This window comes from Micropterus salmoides, unplaced genomic scaffold, assembly GCF_014851395.1.
Source record: "Micropterus salmoides isolate LMB-PRFRI ecotype aquatic unplaced genomic scaffold, ASM1485139v1 Ms_hic_scaffold_20, whole genome shotgun sequence".
Classification (NCBI taxonomy): domain Eukaryota; kingdom Metazoa; phylum Chordata; class Actinopteri; order Centrarchiformes; family Centrarchidae; genus Micropterus; species Micropterus salmoides.
The window spans coordinates 30158470-30175270 of record NW_024041151.1 but is presented as its reverse complement, the minus strand read 5'-3'; the positions used below and the strand labels follow the sequence as shown (position 1 = coordinate 30175270).

Here is a 16801-nt window from a genome sequence, read left to right as displayed (position 1 = left end):
TGTGATCCTGTTCACACTGTACACTCACGACTGCAAACCCCTAACATGGAGAGAAGTCTGTAGTGAAGTTTGCTGACGACACCACCATCATCAGCCGGATCTCAAACAACGATGAGACTTCATATCGGGAGGTAATTGCTGATGTTGCATAGTGATGTACAGAGAAGGTACTGCTCAACGTCAGTAAAGCTAATGAGCTGCTCGTTGATTTAAGGATTATGTAGATAAACGCACACACTCCTGTCTACATCAGTAGGGCTGAGGGCTCATCGGTACCCATCTCCTGAGCATCAGTGAGGCGAGGTGCCTCCAGAGCCCAAAGAATCCTAAAGGACAGTACCCACCCAGCCACAGCCTGTTCACCCTGCTGCCTTCTGGGAACAGATACAGAAATATAGCAGCTTTTCCCTCAGGCTGTGAGACTCTTCATCTCCACCTCATCCTCTGTACTCCATCATAAAGAAATGACATGGAACTTTCTGTTTTCTGGTTTTGCAGATCGTCATACCACCACCTTGTATAATGTATCCAACAGTATATATTGCTTTTATTTTTATGCTCTGTATGTGTAGTGTGAAGAGGGTGCCAGTTTTCATGTCACTGTGAAACCCTGTGTATTATATAATAAATGAACCTTGATAAATTTACAGACGGTATGTTTTCACTGCAGTAAAGATTCCACTTTAGTCCTCTTCAAGAGAGATCTTGGTGCAAGATATTTTGACTTGTGAACCACCTGTGTAATTTTTACCATTAGCTATGGCTGCCTACCCCACACTATATTGTGTGATCACTCAGAATGTTACCTGTTTACCTATTTCACAGCAGAGTGTTTTTGACATGCCCTTAGAGGAAAACCACAGCATTAAAAACTGCTGCATTCTATTACCAGTTACTAGGCCCTGGTATTGTGTGTGCTGATAGCTGCAAGGATTAACATTGTACTTAAAGGGGCTATATGTCAGTTTTCAATGAAATCACTTATTAATAAATCATTTTTTACTTCCTGTAAAGGGGCTGTAAACTCACTTAGAAATGGTGCATGCATGCAGCATAATGGTGCAGGACAACAAAACATTGCAAGAACCATTTACTACAGTAATGTTGCTTACTGTTATTCTAACTGTTATAATGTTATAAAGTGTGGCAACAATGTCATTAATGATAGCATTGACAGCATTCACGCCGCAATTTCTTCAGAAATTGCTTTTCTAGTGAACTTCAGTGTCGCTCACTAACTGTTGCCAGCTCGCTGTGCTATCTAAAAGGTAACGTTACTGCTGAAAAGTGATGTTTGGTAGGCCTATGTGTAATATCTTTGTTTAATATTTGGAAAACGCGCTGTAGCCTAATTAACATAACTTACTGCCAACTTAGATAGAAAATGAAGACAATTTTGCAATTATCCTTATGACTCTGCATTATTTTACTTGCTGTGTAGGCCTACCAACCAATCCACTCTTTTTTTACCTGTTAAAATACCTTTAAATGCCCAATACAACTCTTAAAATGCAGTATTTCACTTGCCAGAAAATGATTGAAGCCTTTTGTTGTTGACTGAAAGGTTATTTCTGCCCTGAAATTACTTGATTTCATTCAGAAGAGTTATATTTGACAGATTATAGCTCACCTAGTACTTTTTACCTCTTAAAATACCTTTAAATGGCCAATACAACCCAAAAAATGCAGTAGGCTATTTCACTTGCCAGAAAGTGATTGAAGAGACTGGGCAATACAGCTCCAGCAGACAGCAGTCACTTTTCGGCACTACACCTGAAAGGGGGTCCGATTTGATCCGCCTCAGATCCGGGAACAACGAGATCTCTGTATGAAAGCGACTGTGTTTCAGATTATGTTCGCTCATGAGTTCGAGCCGAGCACATACGAGCACGCGCCTGGTTGCAACCCTAAAACCGCACCGCTAGTGGCCGCTGAAAACTACATATTACCCCTTTAACTGGAATGTAATCCCTGTGCTATCTGCTATGACAAGTCAGAACGTAGGCCATATGAAAGGTCTTTTTGAAAGCAGTAGTAGTATTCTGTAGTATTTTTGGACTGATTTAGAGCCCCAACACACCTCACCTCAATGTGTTTGTGAGTTATTTTACTGTGTAAATTGTGTTCATTAACACTGGGCCTCATGTCGTGTTTGGGCCCCAATAATAGGCTGCAGCAGTGGAATCGAAGGGTTGGTTCGGTGCGTCTGTCTGCAGAGCTGCATCTCCTACAAGTTTCACACAACCGCGACAACAACCATTGATCTGTCTCTGCCAACACATCAGCACACTGTACCTCTCTTCAGGGCCTCCAGAAGATTACACCTTACCTTAACCTTCAGTTAACGTTAGTGCACCATTTAAGTTGTTTTGCAGTTTGAGATGTTCATATTAAAATTGCACTGTAGCATCAATAGCCAATTTAAATGAATGATGATATCCTCAAGTTATATGATTAGAATTATATTGCAGAGTCAGACAGGATAATGTCAACATAATTATGAAGTGTAATTAGCCTATATTAGGATTTTCAAACTCAAAATTGCTTCGAAGTAATGACACGACAAATGAGTCCTGCGAGTGGTTCTTCCATGAGGACCAAAGTCCCGCCCACAGCCTTTGAGCCAATGGGAAGAGGGTTGTAGATTGTCGCGCAGACTCCCCTGCACAGATCATCCGAGGTAAGCTCGAAGCTCTCTGAAAACCCGATAGCCAGATCAGAGGCTGCTTTCTCCTTTAGGCTGTTATTGTTGCTGCATATTAACCGCGATATAAACAAACTAGCAAACCCTGCGGTGACTGAACAAGCTGGCTCAGTGTGAGAACTAACGTTATACCATCGCTTTCTTGCTGCTGAATCATTAATAGCTGCAAGCATGTAGGCCTGGAGCTGACTGTGAAAGTATCAGGCATGTTTGTCTGATTATAATAATAATATATATATATTTTAAATCATACTCTACATTACTCTTCACACAACAGCTGCGGCTGTGTTTGCGACCTGACCTTGCTTTTCTCCGTGAGAGGGAAGAATTTAGAAAGTTATATGGCGCTGCGGAGAGCCCCCAGCTGCAGTAGTGCACGGATCATGGTAATATTCATTCAGCCAGAGGGAACGATCACGAACCGTCACAGCGTGTCGGTCGCAGGCTACTAGCCGGAGAGGGAGGGGGGCGGACCAGGGACAGGCGATCACGGAACGACCGGTCAGGTGATCTTTCCCTCTGGCTGGATGAAGTCTGACACTCCGCATGATCCATTATGATGGATAAAAACAGGGATGAATGGCAATAAATCATGCTGTCAATACTTTAGAGACCCCCAGAAATATCACATCAGGCTTTTAGAGGAGCTGATGTCTTTATTAAGCTGCCTGCCTGTCTTCCTGGCTGACATTAAGTTATTGGTAACGCTGGTAGGTCGAGCTCTGCTGTCAGGTTTTCCATTTGCAAGCCCCCTTTTTTGTCCCACACAGAAATACAAAGTGATACTGTAGCAAGTGCCATTGGTACTTTTACTTTAAAGGATGTGAGTAATTCTTCCATCACTGTAAACAGCATGCAACTTAAAAGTTCCTTGTGGTTTGATAAACTAAACGCCCGGAGCTGTTTGGGCTGTTAACGTAAGTGGAAACGCTGCTGGAGGGCCGAAACTGCCAAAATAAAAATAAATAAATGACTCAATAAATAAATTAATATGCCATCAAATGCACCAAAAATAATATATTATTTATTCACCTTTGTAGAAATCCCCCTATTTATACTTTCTTAGTTTAATTTTACATTTATTTATTACAGTATTTACTTTTTAAATATATTTTATTTATGTAGCTTATGTATTATTTTGCCTTTGTGTTTTTGCCCCTATTTATTTACCCTAACTTATTCATTTATGTGTTTTATTTTTACATTTCTTTGGGCATTTCTGCGTCATTATGCAAACACGTCATTCAGTGTGTCATGGGGTCTACTTTTGTCTTATGGTTGATCAACATCAGAGTGCATGGATCAATTTTACATGCCCTGCTCCCACACAAACACGCCAGTGGCCACCAAGTCATGCAGACAGACAGTCAGGCTCACCACTGTCAAACCGAAGTTATTATACGGCTCGGTACATGACTCTGACTGTATTTTATGGAGAAAATATTTTCTGGTTTTCCCTAAAGCTAACTTGATATTGTCAGTATGCATCTATGGTTCTTCCAACCTATTCACCCTCACCTAGGTCCCACTAAATATGACACCTGAAGTAGCTTGGCAAATAGCAATATGGGGCATTGAATTTCATAAATGTTCTGTTTATCAGACCACAAATGACACAAGAATTATGTTGAAAAAACGGTAGAGGCTGGAGCACAATGTTTCTCACTGATTATTGTACAAAAAACATTGTTTTTCCAGACTCAAATTGAGATGGAGGTGGTACCATCCTGATTACATGAACTCATGTGCATGTGTACTGTGCCTTCAACTGGCTCAAGCAAATACTTTTTTCACTCAATCAATGTATTTTAAGAGTTCTAATAATTGTATGATTGAAGAAAATGACAATTATCATGTTAATAAAATAAAAAACAGGTACACTGTTCAACATTAAATCCAATACAACATAAAAGTTAATATGTTGATTAACACAGTTATCAAACAAGTTGTTTAAAATCAAATCAACTATTGCATCAGCTCTTGTTTTCATGTAGTTCAGGCTCCTCTTGTAGTGTAGCTGCGATGAAATGTTCATCTGTGGTGGTCCCAGTAATATTTGTTCTTAGTGAAGCATGTCACATAACATGTTTAAGGTCTCTGAAACTGACAACATGACCACAAGTAGAATGACAAAGGAAAAACCAGAAAATATTTTCTCCATAAAATATGATCAGAGTCCTGGTCGGAGCCCCTGTAATCACCTCGGTATGACAGTGGTGAGCCTGACGGTCTATCTGCATGTCAGCACTCAGATGTTGATCAACCAATAGGCGAAAAGTAGATAAATATAAATAAAGTAAATATATATGAATAAAATAATTATTAAATAAATGGGGATATGTGCAAATGTAAATAAATATAGAAGCAAATTAAAACAAAAATACCATGTCACGTTTCTAAATTTAATGTCTACTTGTTTTTGGTGTGTTTAATGGCATATAAATGTATTTATTTTTGATTTTGGCAGTTTTGTTCCTCCATAGATTATTATAGAATAACACTATTAGGTTTTTTTTGCAGGCTACTTCATAATAAATACATACTGTAGTTCCCTGGGAAGGCTGTTCCAAAGTTCAAGTTCAACTTTTATCTTCCTTGCAACAGTCAACAGTTTGTCAATAGATCTATCTTTCTTGTAGAAAGCACAGCAGTATAGGCTGGTACCAAGTTTTCTGTAAGTGTGAATGAATTTGTTTTCTTGAAAGAAATTGAAGAGGAAAGAGCTTTGTTTAAATCATTTTTTACTGCAGAGTTACGTATTGTGCATTCTTTGTGTGACAGTATAATAGATAGAGTAGTACATAGTCTGTGTTGACTTAGCAGGTATGATAGCTATCATAAGTCTGGACTCCAGTAAAATTACATTTTAACAGTGCTGATTGTTTATTTACTGTTTTGAATTGTGATCTGTTGAGGTATCTACCACAGAGACACAAAGACACATTTATAGTGTAAATCCACTATTTGCTGTGGTTGGCCTGGTGTTACATGTAGCAGTTATTTAAACGTCAGAACTACTTAATGGCACAGTTCACATTGACTGCTCACTGTAATATAACTCTTTGTGTCAGCCTTTAATATCCCTACCTTAGGGCTGGACAATAAAACAATAACAATAATTATCGCAATATAATTTTTTTCAACAATATAACAAATGTTCAATAAATATTCAATAAATGTTTGATTTTATTCACTTGAATCATACACGAATTAGGACTTAATTTTTTATTAAGATGGTTATTTTGTTGAGGAAAAAGGACTGAAAAAAAATGTTGAAAAAGATTTTATTATAATTGTTTTGAATGTTCTACCTCAGATTTGTGAAGTGATCCACTGTTTGGCCTCAAGTGTTGACCATAAAGATGAGTTTAAACCACAATTAACCATCAGGTTTCTTCAACTTTCCCTCAGTAGCAAAAATCAGCCTTTAAACTCAAAAGAAATAAAGGTTAGATACTTATCGTGATAATTATCGAATTCAAAAGATTTGAAACTTTTTATCGTGATAACATTTTTGGCCATATCGTCCAGCTCTACCCTACCTACACATTTACACTTAAAAAAATTAAAGCATCTCTAAACAATATTTTTCATTATCACATGAATTATCATCATTCAGCAGAGGTTTTAGTTATCTGATCTGCATTTTTATTGTTTTGGTTAAGTCTCACTGACATCAGTGTTGTTTCCAGCAGCAATAGGCAGCTATTTTCAGGGAAAAGCTCTAAAACCACACTGTACACTTCCAGTCCTAGCTGGTGAACACATTTAGCAGCTAAAAAGTAGAATATTTTTCTCAGGAGTTGGAAACAGAGCTAAGAAGAGAGACAGCCTATGCAAAAATTTGCTGGCCCCTTACTGACAGTAATTTAAGAGGTATTCAGGTTATTTACTTGAGTAAAAAATACTCAATTAAAAGCTAAAGTCCTGCATCCTAGTAGAGAAGAATTGCAAAATGTATTTAAATGATCAAAATGTAAAAGTACTGGTTGGGTAGTCAAATGTCCCCTGTGACTGATATATTATTATATGTGACATTATTAGATTGTTAAAACTGATGCATCAGTGTTAAAGCAGCATTTTACTGTTCACTGTTGTGAGTTGGATCTACAGAAGTTTTTTCGATTTTGTATGCAGTAAGGTTGTTTCGTCCCGTGGTCCTGTGCTGCTCCAACTAGACACTGCTTTTGCATAAAGGGGTCACAAGCCAAAAAAAGCAAATGCAAATAGCCTCTTCATATGTAAAATCTTAATCTGAAAAAAATTAATTAAAATGTAGTGGAGTGGAAATAGAAAGTAGCATGAAATGGAAATTCTCAAGTACATTACTTGAGTAAATGTACTTGAGTAAAGTTACTTTCCCCTGCTGCCTACTGACCCCCAGCCTACCGTCCTGTTGCCTACATTTTCCCACTACATCCAGTGCAGCCAGTCCTCCTGTGCTGGAATAACACATCATTTGTTTATTGTTTGTGGTAATTTGATTAAACACACAAAACCTTATATGTAAAGTTCTATTGTGAAGCTCTTCAAACTACACTTACACAGGGTTCCTGTACAAGACATGGCTAAAAAATGTGCTATTAAAGCAGGACACACTTCAGCTAATATTGTACTTTAGTGTTGAAATTCTCATACAAATTTGCAGTTAATGAAATTACCAAAAACAATTCACATGCAAGTGAACTTGGATCTTTTAGGACCCTTCAAGGCTATGGCACCCTGGGCAGTGTTTTGTAATCCAGCCTTGATCAGGTGGCCAGAAACACAACTCAGTCAGTGAATGCATGTTTAAAGCACTTGGGGCTTCTATGCCTTTCTGGCCCATTGATTGTATTCGCCTATTCCTTCAAAAAGGCAGGTTTGTGATGCACTTTTATGTACTGTATTTTTTCCCCGGGGCATTTAATGCCTTACTAGAGAGCTGTCAGATATGAGGGGAGAGAGATGGGAAATGACATGAAGCAAATGTCCCCTGGCGGCTGTGAATTGGAGCCCACCAACCTCTTGTCCCCATTTACAGGTTTGTCCAATGCAGTACTGCAGTACTCGGGGTGGGGTCCATGGATGGAGCTTCCGGGATGTGCTGTTTTCAGGCTACGCTCCAGATGGGGGGATGTTCATGCCAGAGAGTGTGCCTGTCCTGAGCCCGGACACCCTTAAAGGCTGGAAGGGGCTGTCCTACACTAAACTGGTGGTGGAGGTCGCCTCCCTGTTCATCCCCACTCAGCTGGTCCCCAGAGAGGACCTGGAGGGTGAGCTGGTGAAATACTGTATTCACTGCTATCGCAACGTAATTTGATATATAGAGTGATGTTTGTAAAAGTACACATGATTAAAGTGACTAAAGTCTTTAAAGATTGAATGTTAACTAACCAAAGAAATAAAGCAGAGCAATTTGTCAAACCTATTCCATTACAGAGCTGCACAGCAAGAAATTGAATTCTTCTCTTTCATCTTTTTCCCTCTCCCAGTCCTAGTGGGTGGAGCCCTGTCTGGTTTCTCAGTCCCTGAGGTGGTGAGAATTGCCCGGCTGAAGGAGGGTCTGTTGGTCCTGGAGCTCTTTCATGGAGAGACCTTGGCCTTTAAGGATCTGGCCATGACATGCACGGTGCGCTTCCTTGACTACTTCCTGCAAAAAGAGAATCACAGAGCTACCGTTGTTGTAGGTAAGAACTAACACCTCTAAGGTGATGTGATAAAACTAAGGAAATTTGTTTGTTTGTTTGTTGCAGACATTTTTTTCTTGCAATTATAGCTGGGAGTATTACTGTTCTTTTTCCTTTGATTCCATGATTCTCAGGCTGTGATTCAACCTTGATTTGTAGTCAAGACCACCCAAACCGACATCAAGTCATTAACCAAAACCAGAGTGTATTAAGACCAAGTTAAGACCAAGACCAGTGCCCCACACTACATAACACGATAGAATGTGGAACATGATCATAGGCACTTCTCAAATGACTCAAACAATAACTCAAACTCACAACTCAAAAAACTTCTGAAATCAACAGAACCATCTTTATTAAACACTCCATGTTTTACCATCCACCTATTGCAGTATAAATGTTTTGTGCAAGCATTAGATTTTATGTTTGACGCTTGTCTTCACACATTTGATCCTTCATATTTCATGAATAGAATTTACATTTTTAATTGAAGTGGCAGCGTTTTTCGGTCCCCTCTCTCAGCTGTCACATCTCTATGCTAGCTCTGATCAGGGGAATGAGGGAGTGGTACCATGGTAGCTGACGTAACCTGTTTCGTCATTTATTGTCATAAGCAAAAATGTAACTTAGGAACAAGTTCTCGCCACATGCCCTGTCCCCTCAGTCTCGGCCTTCCGATTAACGGGCAACTCGCTCTACCTCCTGAGCCACAGCCGCCAGTTAGGATGTTAACAAATAAATCAGACAATGCACAGGCAATTTAGTGATCCCACAGTTGTAGTCTTGACTGGTTAATACTGCGCAAACTCTAAATGACTTCACCAGAGCAATTTTTATATTTTTACATTTTTGTTCCGGTGGGAGGGAGTGGAGAAACGTTATCCATTTGTTTTAACAGTGCTCTCTGTGCACAAAGCCAGGGCCCTATTTCCCCATGACAATTGAGTATACAAGCTTGGTGTATGGGGAGAACTGAGCTTTTGTAAAATTATGACATAAGCTGTAGTAGTAACCAGTAACACGGGGACTTGGGCCTAAATAGGACTAGGTGGCAGAGCTGGTGCAGTTTAAAACCAAAGAATAAGTCCAGCAAAGGCAAATAAATCCATGGGAACAGGCAAAATCCAAAGTCAGCCTGGCAATGACCCTGATGAGAACCTGTGACTTCATTAGGCTTCCACTGATGTAGAATAGGCCAAATGTCCCTGAACCATACTAGTGCAGTAGCAATTCTTTCAAATGCATTGAAGTACCATGTCCCTCTGAGGTGTAGCCACTGCGGCTCGTTATCTAGAACAGAACTGATCTGATGCCACAATTGATAAGGTGACTTTTTGATGAATTTTTCAGTACCTTCTGAAAACTATGACAAATAACTGTTTCAACAATAAACCATTTTCTGATCTGACACTGCTATGATTGTGGTCATGGTTACAAAAAACAAACCATAACTGTCTCCTTAATATTCTCCTTAAAGTCTGCATTTGTTTGACTAATGCATCCACCCGACATCTTCCTACATGGAGTTTCTGGCTCTATAATACTACCACCTGACTTCCTCCTTTGACAAGAGTCAGAGCATAAGAGCAATAGCAGGTGCACACTGTTAAGAGCTTCCTAAGGTTGGATGTCTGTGGTGATGAATGGAATACTTTTTAAAGTAATATGCTGCATTTTAAAATATTAAAAAACAAAGTATAAATGTTATAAAGAAAACACACAATAGAAGTGTTTCATACTTGGGATTGTTAAGTATGAAAATGAAGCTTAATGTTCCATCAGCAGACAGGTTTCTTTCATGTCCTGATTCATGTTACTCAGTGGAGTTTAACAAGTAAACTTTGATGGATTTAGCTGCTCGTGCGGGGCAATGTTGTCCTTAACCAAAAATTAAACCTCAAATTAATCAGTTCACAAGAATCAATTGTGGATTTCATTCTGTAATTTCTTTACTAGACCCATGCACAGAAATGCACAGCAGTATACACACCATAGACTAAAAAGAAAAGATGTAGAAACTGAAAACAAAACTTCAGGAAGTATGTGGCTGAAGATAAAGAGGCTTTACTTTGACATAGACAGTCATTACTGTGATTATCATTTCATTTACTAGCACATTAATGCTCCCTAGAGGAAGAAAGAAGCACCAAGACTATACAAAGTATCATAGATAGTGTCATAGATGATAAATGTAATGTATTGGAATCAGTCCATTTGTGGTTTTCCTCTCCAGGTACATCAGGAGACACAGGTGGCTCGGCCATCCAGAGTGCAAAAGGTCTCTGTGGATTGGATGTGGTAGTGGTTTACCCCCGAGGACGCATCACTCCAGTCCAAGAGAAACACATGATAACCTGTTTGGAGGATAATGTCCATGTGTTTGCAGGTAATCCTAATGAGGCTAAATTAATAAAGGCTGTTATTATCCGAAAGCCTCAGTTTTATTCTTCTGAATCTTTTGAGTGTGTTTTACCTCTACCTCTGCATTTTGTAGCGGACGGCAGCTCAGATGACATAGACCAGCCTCTACGCCATCTGTTTTCTGACCAGGAGCTAGTCAAGTCTCATGGCCTAATGAGCCTTAACTCAGTCAACTGGTCTAGAGTCATGATCCAGCTCGCCCACTTCATCTATGCTTACCTGGAGCTCAGTGATCTGGAGCAGGCTGACTTAGACATGCCTGAGCTGGAGGTGGTGGTGCCTACTGGAGGGGCGGGAAACATTGCAGGTGGGTTCAGTTGATTACTGTTGGTGAGGGATTGAATGAATTATGACTAACCCAGAAATCCATCTTGAATTAATAAATATTCGAGTATTCGAGTAATATTGAGTATTTTGCACACTTGTATGCCTGTGCTTAAATGGCATTATTTCTATTACTTTTATGTTAGTACTTGAGTTTTGGCAGTTTGTCCTTTGTTTCTTGTAAATTTCTGGGATAAATAAAGCGTCTATCTGAACAGCCACATGATGCAGCATTAAACAAGGATGCCTGCAAATTTGGCTCCAGGTGACTAGTTTTCAAATTAGTCAATTATGTTCTCTATTGCTTCAATTATTTTATAAAGTTGAGGAATGGCGGACTCACAAAAGAATGTCCCAGCAAAGGTGCATGAAAAAAGGATTTTAAGGTGAACATCCAAGCCCCCTCACTTGCATCTCTGTGCCTGGAGTGAAATAATAACTAGAAGAGAGAAATAAATAACAGGATGACATTAAACATTCTATGGATATATAAGTGCAGACTATTTGTGTATATTCTCAAGGAGAACATTCTCTCTAGTCCCACGCTTCTGAACTTTTCACCTGTGGTTGGGATGTTAGCAGTTATTTCTAAACTCAAAATTAACTTGTAGTTTTCCCTGGAGTCACCCGACAACGCTGAGGCTAGCAACCAGCTGGCTAGTTTCCAGTCTGCAAGCACCCAACCTGCTAGTAATCAGACAGTTAGCATCCAGGCTTCTAGCCACTAGACTTCACCCCGTCCTGTTATCCATCAGCCTTCATCCCAGCTTGCTGGCCACCAGCCTTCACTTCGATTAGGCTCGGGGTCATCAGTCTTGAGCCATCCTGTCCTGATTCAGCCCCCTGGAAAGCTCCAGTCCGATTCATGGTGCATTCCATTTGACATGAGAAGTCGGAATTTCCTAGTTTCAACGGAAACGCCCCCTCAAGTCTATATTTCCAACTTGGAAAGTCAGGAGAACCTCACCAATCCCTAGCTTAAAATCCAAAATGGCTGCTCCCAGAATCAACAGTAGTGAAAGCTTTAGTAACCTACTCTTTATTGTACATCTGTCTTATTTGTGTCTCATTAAATACAGTCCTGTCCAACTTATATCCGTAGACATTAGACATGCTACGATGTTTGTATGTGCAAAATACTGCGTAATGTGTTGTTATCAGCTGTTTTTTCCAAAAATGGCCAGAGGCATCAATCTTGGTTTTCCGACTCTGTTGTTGTACTGGAATGCCTTCAACTTGGGTATGATGTCATTCCCAGCGCCGACTTCCGAGATAAATGGAACGCACCATCAGTCCCAGTTCCTGAATGTTTTAGAGACTCCTGGCTTCTTTTTGTTGGACCTTGTTTTGGAGCCACAGAGCACCCACACAGTTAGCCTCCAGCCAGATAGCCTTGCGGCTAGTCTTGTACCAGCCAGTTACCTGCTGGATCTTGCCCTGGAGACACCTCTAGTGAAGCCCTCCAGAAGGAGGACTGGCTCTCGCCATTGTCGTGCCTCTCCATTGCCCAGTGCCCAATAGTCTTTGTTGCCCAGTACCACATAGTCTTTGCTGCTCAGCTCCTTATCTTCATCGCTGCCTAGCTCCTCGTCCTCGCCACTGCCCAGACTAAGCTCAACAACGCTTTAGAGACTTTGCCAGCCAGTTTTACTGAGATACAGATACTTTGCTGTCCAGTCCCCCAGAGGTTTAGCTGAGTAGTGCTCCAGAGACTGTGCTGGCTAGCACTCCAGCGCCTGTGTTGTTCAGTACCAGTTCTGTCTGCTTTTCCTTCGGCCGCTCCGGGCTCTCTGTTGGCAGCCCGGCCAACTGCTACTGGTTTCACGTCGCTGACCGGGCCGACTCCCGCTCCTCATGTCCAGTCGGTTGCCCAGATGACTCCTGTCCTTGCTGAAGTGCAAATGACTCCAGCTCCTGTGCTGCAACAATCCCCTGAGCGAGAACTTCAACAGTCCCGGCCTCCAGAGGGTTTCTGCCTTTGCCTTTTGGTTGCCCTTCAGACCTGCTCGGTCCTTCAGTTCTGCCTCCAGGCCACTGGACTCCTACCTTTAGGCCACTGGTCTGAAGTCTCCTGCTCCACCCTGTCCAGCTCTCGGGACGCCCACCTGAGAGCCTTCAATCCTTTATTTGACAAAATATCAATGTGTGAGAAATTCCCATCACAAATTAATATTATTATTATTATTACGTTATTATATATGAAGGTTTTTAGTTGACAGAAAAACAAGCAAATCTTCACATTTGTGAAGGTGAAAGCTGATAATCTCAAATCGGCTAATAATTTTGTTTATCAGTTATCAGAATTGAGCAACCAAGTAACTAAGACTAATTGTGTCGGCATTCATTTCTGAAAGTTAATTCCCATGTAGTAATAGATTTACAACCAGTTACTTCTGTCTAGTCATTGGTCTGTGTAATTGAATGTAGTCATTAATCATTTTGGTAGCAAAGGTATCAAACTTTCAGAAACATGCTTCTACCTTAACAAAAGACTTATGAGAATGTTTATCCCTCTTTCCCTCCTGTCTCTCTGTGTCCCAGCTGGCTACATTGTAAAGCAGATGGGACTGCCCCTGAAGCTGGTGGCCATGGTGAATTCTAATGACATAGTGCACAGGATGGTAACCACTGGTGACTTTTCCATGGCAGCTAATGTCACACAAACCTTGGCACCTGCCATAGACATCCAGGTAACAGTTACACAGCCTGTACTGATAACTGCTCATATTAATGAGAATTTTAGACATGTCAGCCTTAAGATTACCTTTGATAAGATCATGTATCTTTATCCATTACTGTCTATTTCTCTGTATCAGGTCACAACTGGATTCACTCCAGACCTTTATTTTGTACAAAACTTACTGTACAACCCATAATTTGTGGTTTTAGGAACAGTTGTAACTTTAACTATAGCTGCACTTATACTTTAAAGGCACTGCATTAAAGGCTCACAGCTTAGCTTCGAAACCTACACATGAAGCCTGACGTATGCCTCCTCAAAAATGTAACTACACATTGGGACTCTTCAGCCCCAGAGATACCATGTGGGGTCCACAAGAATTGTGACTTGCCATCTGGCTTTCTTATTAGATTATTTGATAGTGAAGACAACATTTAAGAAGTTGAAGACAGAGTCAGTAGTCTTTTCCATTCATGACCATCGTCAGAACGAATGAATATATAATATGTGTATAGTCATGCGTATACCTACAGCAGGCATTCACAACAGTTCACAATAACTATTCCTAGTACTACCAGTAGTGGGGCTTAAATGTTATGTTTGGTTTGAGGGTTCATCCCCGCAGGCAGATGTCAGCAAATTTAATGGCAATTTCACTATAATTTATCCGCGAAATGTCCCAATATAGACCCGTGGGCAAGTAAATCTCAGTGTTTAACAGGAAAGGGTTTAACATCTGAGGAACACAAATCTGATCAGTAACATACTGCACAATTAGCACAATGGGTTTTGATATCGCTAGTGCAAATTTTGGTCCAATGGTGGCACTAGATGAAATACCAGTTGGTCATCCTAAGACATTAGGATTCATCCTCTGGGGACAAGGAATTCCCATACATAAAAGTTATATTGACATGTTTGGTCATTCAGGATGCTGTGTCACACTCCCGGATTTTTGGCTTATAGGATCCATACAACATGGAGCGTGTGTTCTGGCTACTGCTGGGCAGAGACGGAGCTTCAGTGAAGAACATGATGGAGGAGTTTCAACGATCACGTAGACAATCTCTGCCTGAGAACCACCGCAATCTGGTACCAACCATTCAACATTTACTGCATCATTCCAGGCATGCCCCCCCAATTCTACATTTTAACCTACATTCACCCTAATAATTTTATGATCTTTCCCTCTGTGTTACTTCTAGTTGTCACAAGTTTTATCAACTGGAACAGTGTCTGATGAAGGGATCCTGGATACCATGAGACGATGCTGGGAGGAAAACCAGTATGTGCTGTGTCCACACACTGCTGTGGCTGTATGGCACCACTACCACTGTCCACACAGCCCAAGGCTCCACAGGTCAAACATACTGTATTCATCTATTTAGCCACACACACACATTTCTCAGGTTGTCTACAGCCTTAAGGAGGAAATAAAGCTGATGACATCACTTTAAGGGGTAAAGATTGTGTACATTCAAAAATGTCCAACTTGACAGAAATAGAAATTCAGTCAAATATGAAGCCTCATAGAAAAAGATTTATGCTTGCAGTTGTCTTCAGTCTCAGCTGAAATTGAGATAACCAAAACAACAACTGCTGCTCCAGAGGCGTATTTTAGTAAGTAGAAGCAGTTTTACTCTGAAGCTGAAAGAGAACAAGCACAAAGAACCAGAAGAAGAAAAGAGCTTTTCTGAAAAGTTTCAAAACGCAACTAATCATAAAATATTTTAGACCAATCCCAAAACAGTCACACACCAGTGACTGGTGTGCATACAAGAGTCTGCAGTCATGTTGTGAGGCAATACTTAGCTAAATGCTAACGTCAGCTTGGAACCATGATCACAATGCTTACCATCGTCAACTTAATTGTGTGTTACCATGCTAGCAAATGCTCATTAGCTCTAAATACAACTGAAAATAAGACTCAAACTGACTCAAATAAACTGGAAGTGTCCTTTAACTTCTGTCTCAAGTATATAACTGCCTTAACACTATAACCTGCCAGATCTGACCATTCCCTCACCACTTACTGTGCCCCCAAACATCACTTCTTTGATTTGGTATCCAGTGGTCTCTCTCCATGTCCAAGACAAATGTGTTTCCATCTACACCTTCCTCGGAGTGTGCTAACACCTAACAAAATGTGCCTTTACTCAGCTTCTCTAGGTCTTATCCAGTTTTCGAAGTAATTACTAAAACTCTTATTGCAGGTGTTACGTTGCAACAGCATCTCCAGCCAAGTTTCAGGCAGCAGTGCAGAGAGCTGGTCTGACCTTTGACCTACCTGAGGCAGTGCTGGCACTGGACAAGTTGGCCACCCGTTACCAGAACCTGGAGCGGAGCCTGAACTGGTGCAAAGACTGGGAGGACAAACTGAAAGAGAAGATCCAGTATGTGAGTTCAGTCAGGAAAAACAGGGAGAAGTGCTACAGCTGATTATGAAAGATGTAAAATCGGGTTTTACTTCAGAAATGCTGATTGAACATTAATTTGTATATGGATGAGGTCAGGTGAGTCTGGCAGCTTGTCCTTGATCTATGCACTTCCTTATCTGGATGTAGTAAGGTATGTTGATGGGAAAGGCCTCTTCTTCCCTCTTTGATGAACTTGGTCCATAGTGTCATGCAACTTATCTTTGTTTGTACAGTGATGTAACACACCACAAACCAATCACTTATTCCTTCCACAACTTTGATACAAATGTAAGTTCATGCTGAAGAATAAAATCAGACAGTTTTCTATGACTTTGTATCGAAAATAATAAAATGTATTTTCTAAAGAGTTTAAACGTCTCACCACAAATTTGCCAAATACCACTTTAAAAGTGGAGTTTCTGTAACTGACATTTACCCTTCAGGTATACAGCTTGTATGTGGGGCGGCTGTGGCTCAGGAGGTAGAGCGGGTTGGCCGTTAATCGGAAGGTCGTTGGTTCAATGCCTGGCTCCCCCTGGTTGCGTGTTGAAGTGTCCTTGGGCAAGATACTGAACCCCGAATTGCC

The 16801-nt window shown here is 40.6% G+C and overlaps 1 protein-coding gene across 1 annotated transcript; it reads left to right on the top strand.

The window, feature by feature from the left end:
* Window positions 1–2659: 2659 nt before the first annotated feature.
* Window positions 2660–16585, top strand: thnsl2 (threonine synthase-like 2). The gene is made up of 9 exons (XM_038734364.1): window positions 2660–2680; window positions 7728–7959; window positions 8179–8373; window positions 10607–10759; window positions 10868–11101; window positions 13660–13808; window positions 14765–14890; window positions 15004–15158; window positions 16012–16585. Exons 2-9 carry the CDS (start codon window positions 7737–7739, stop codon window positions 16235–16237), a joined length of 1461 nt encoding a protein of 486 aa, XP_038590292.1. The 5' UTR covers window positions 2660–2680; window positions 7728–7736; the 3' UTR covers window positions 16238–16585.
* Window positions 16586–16801: the final 216 nt, after the last annotated feature.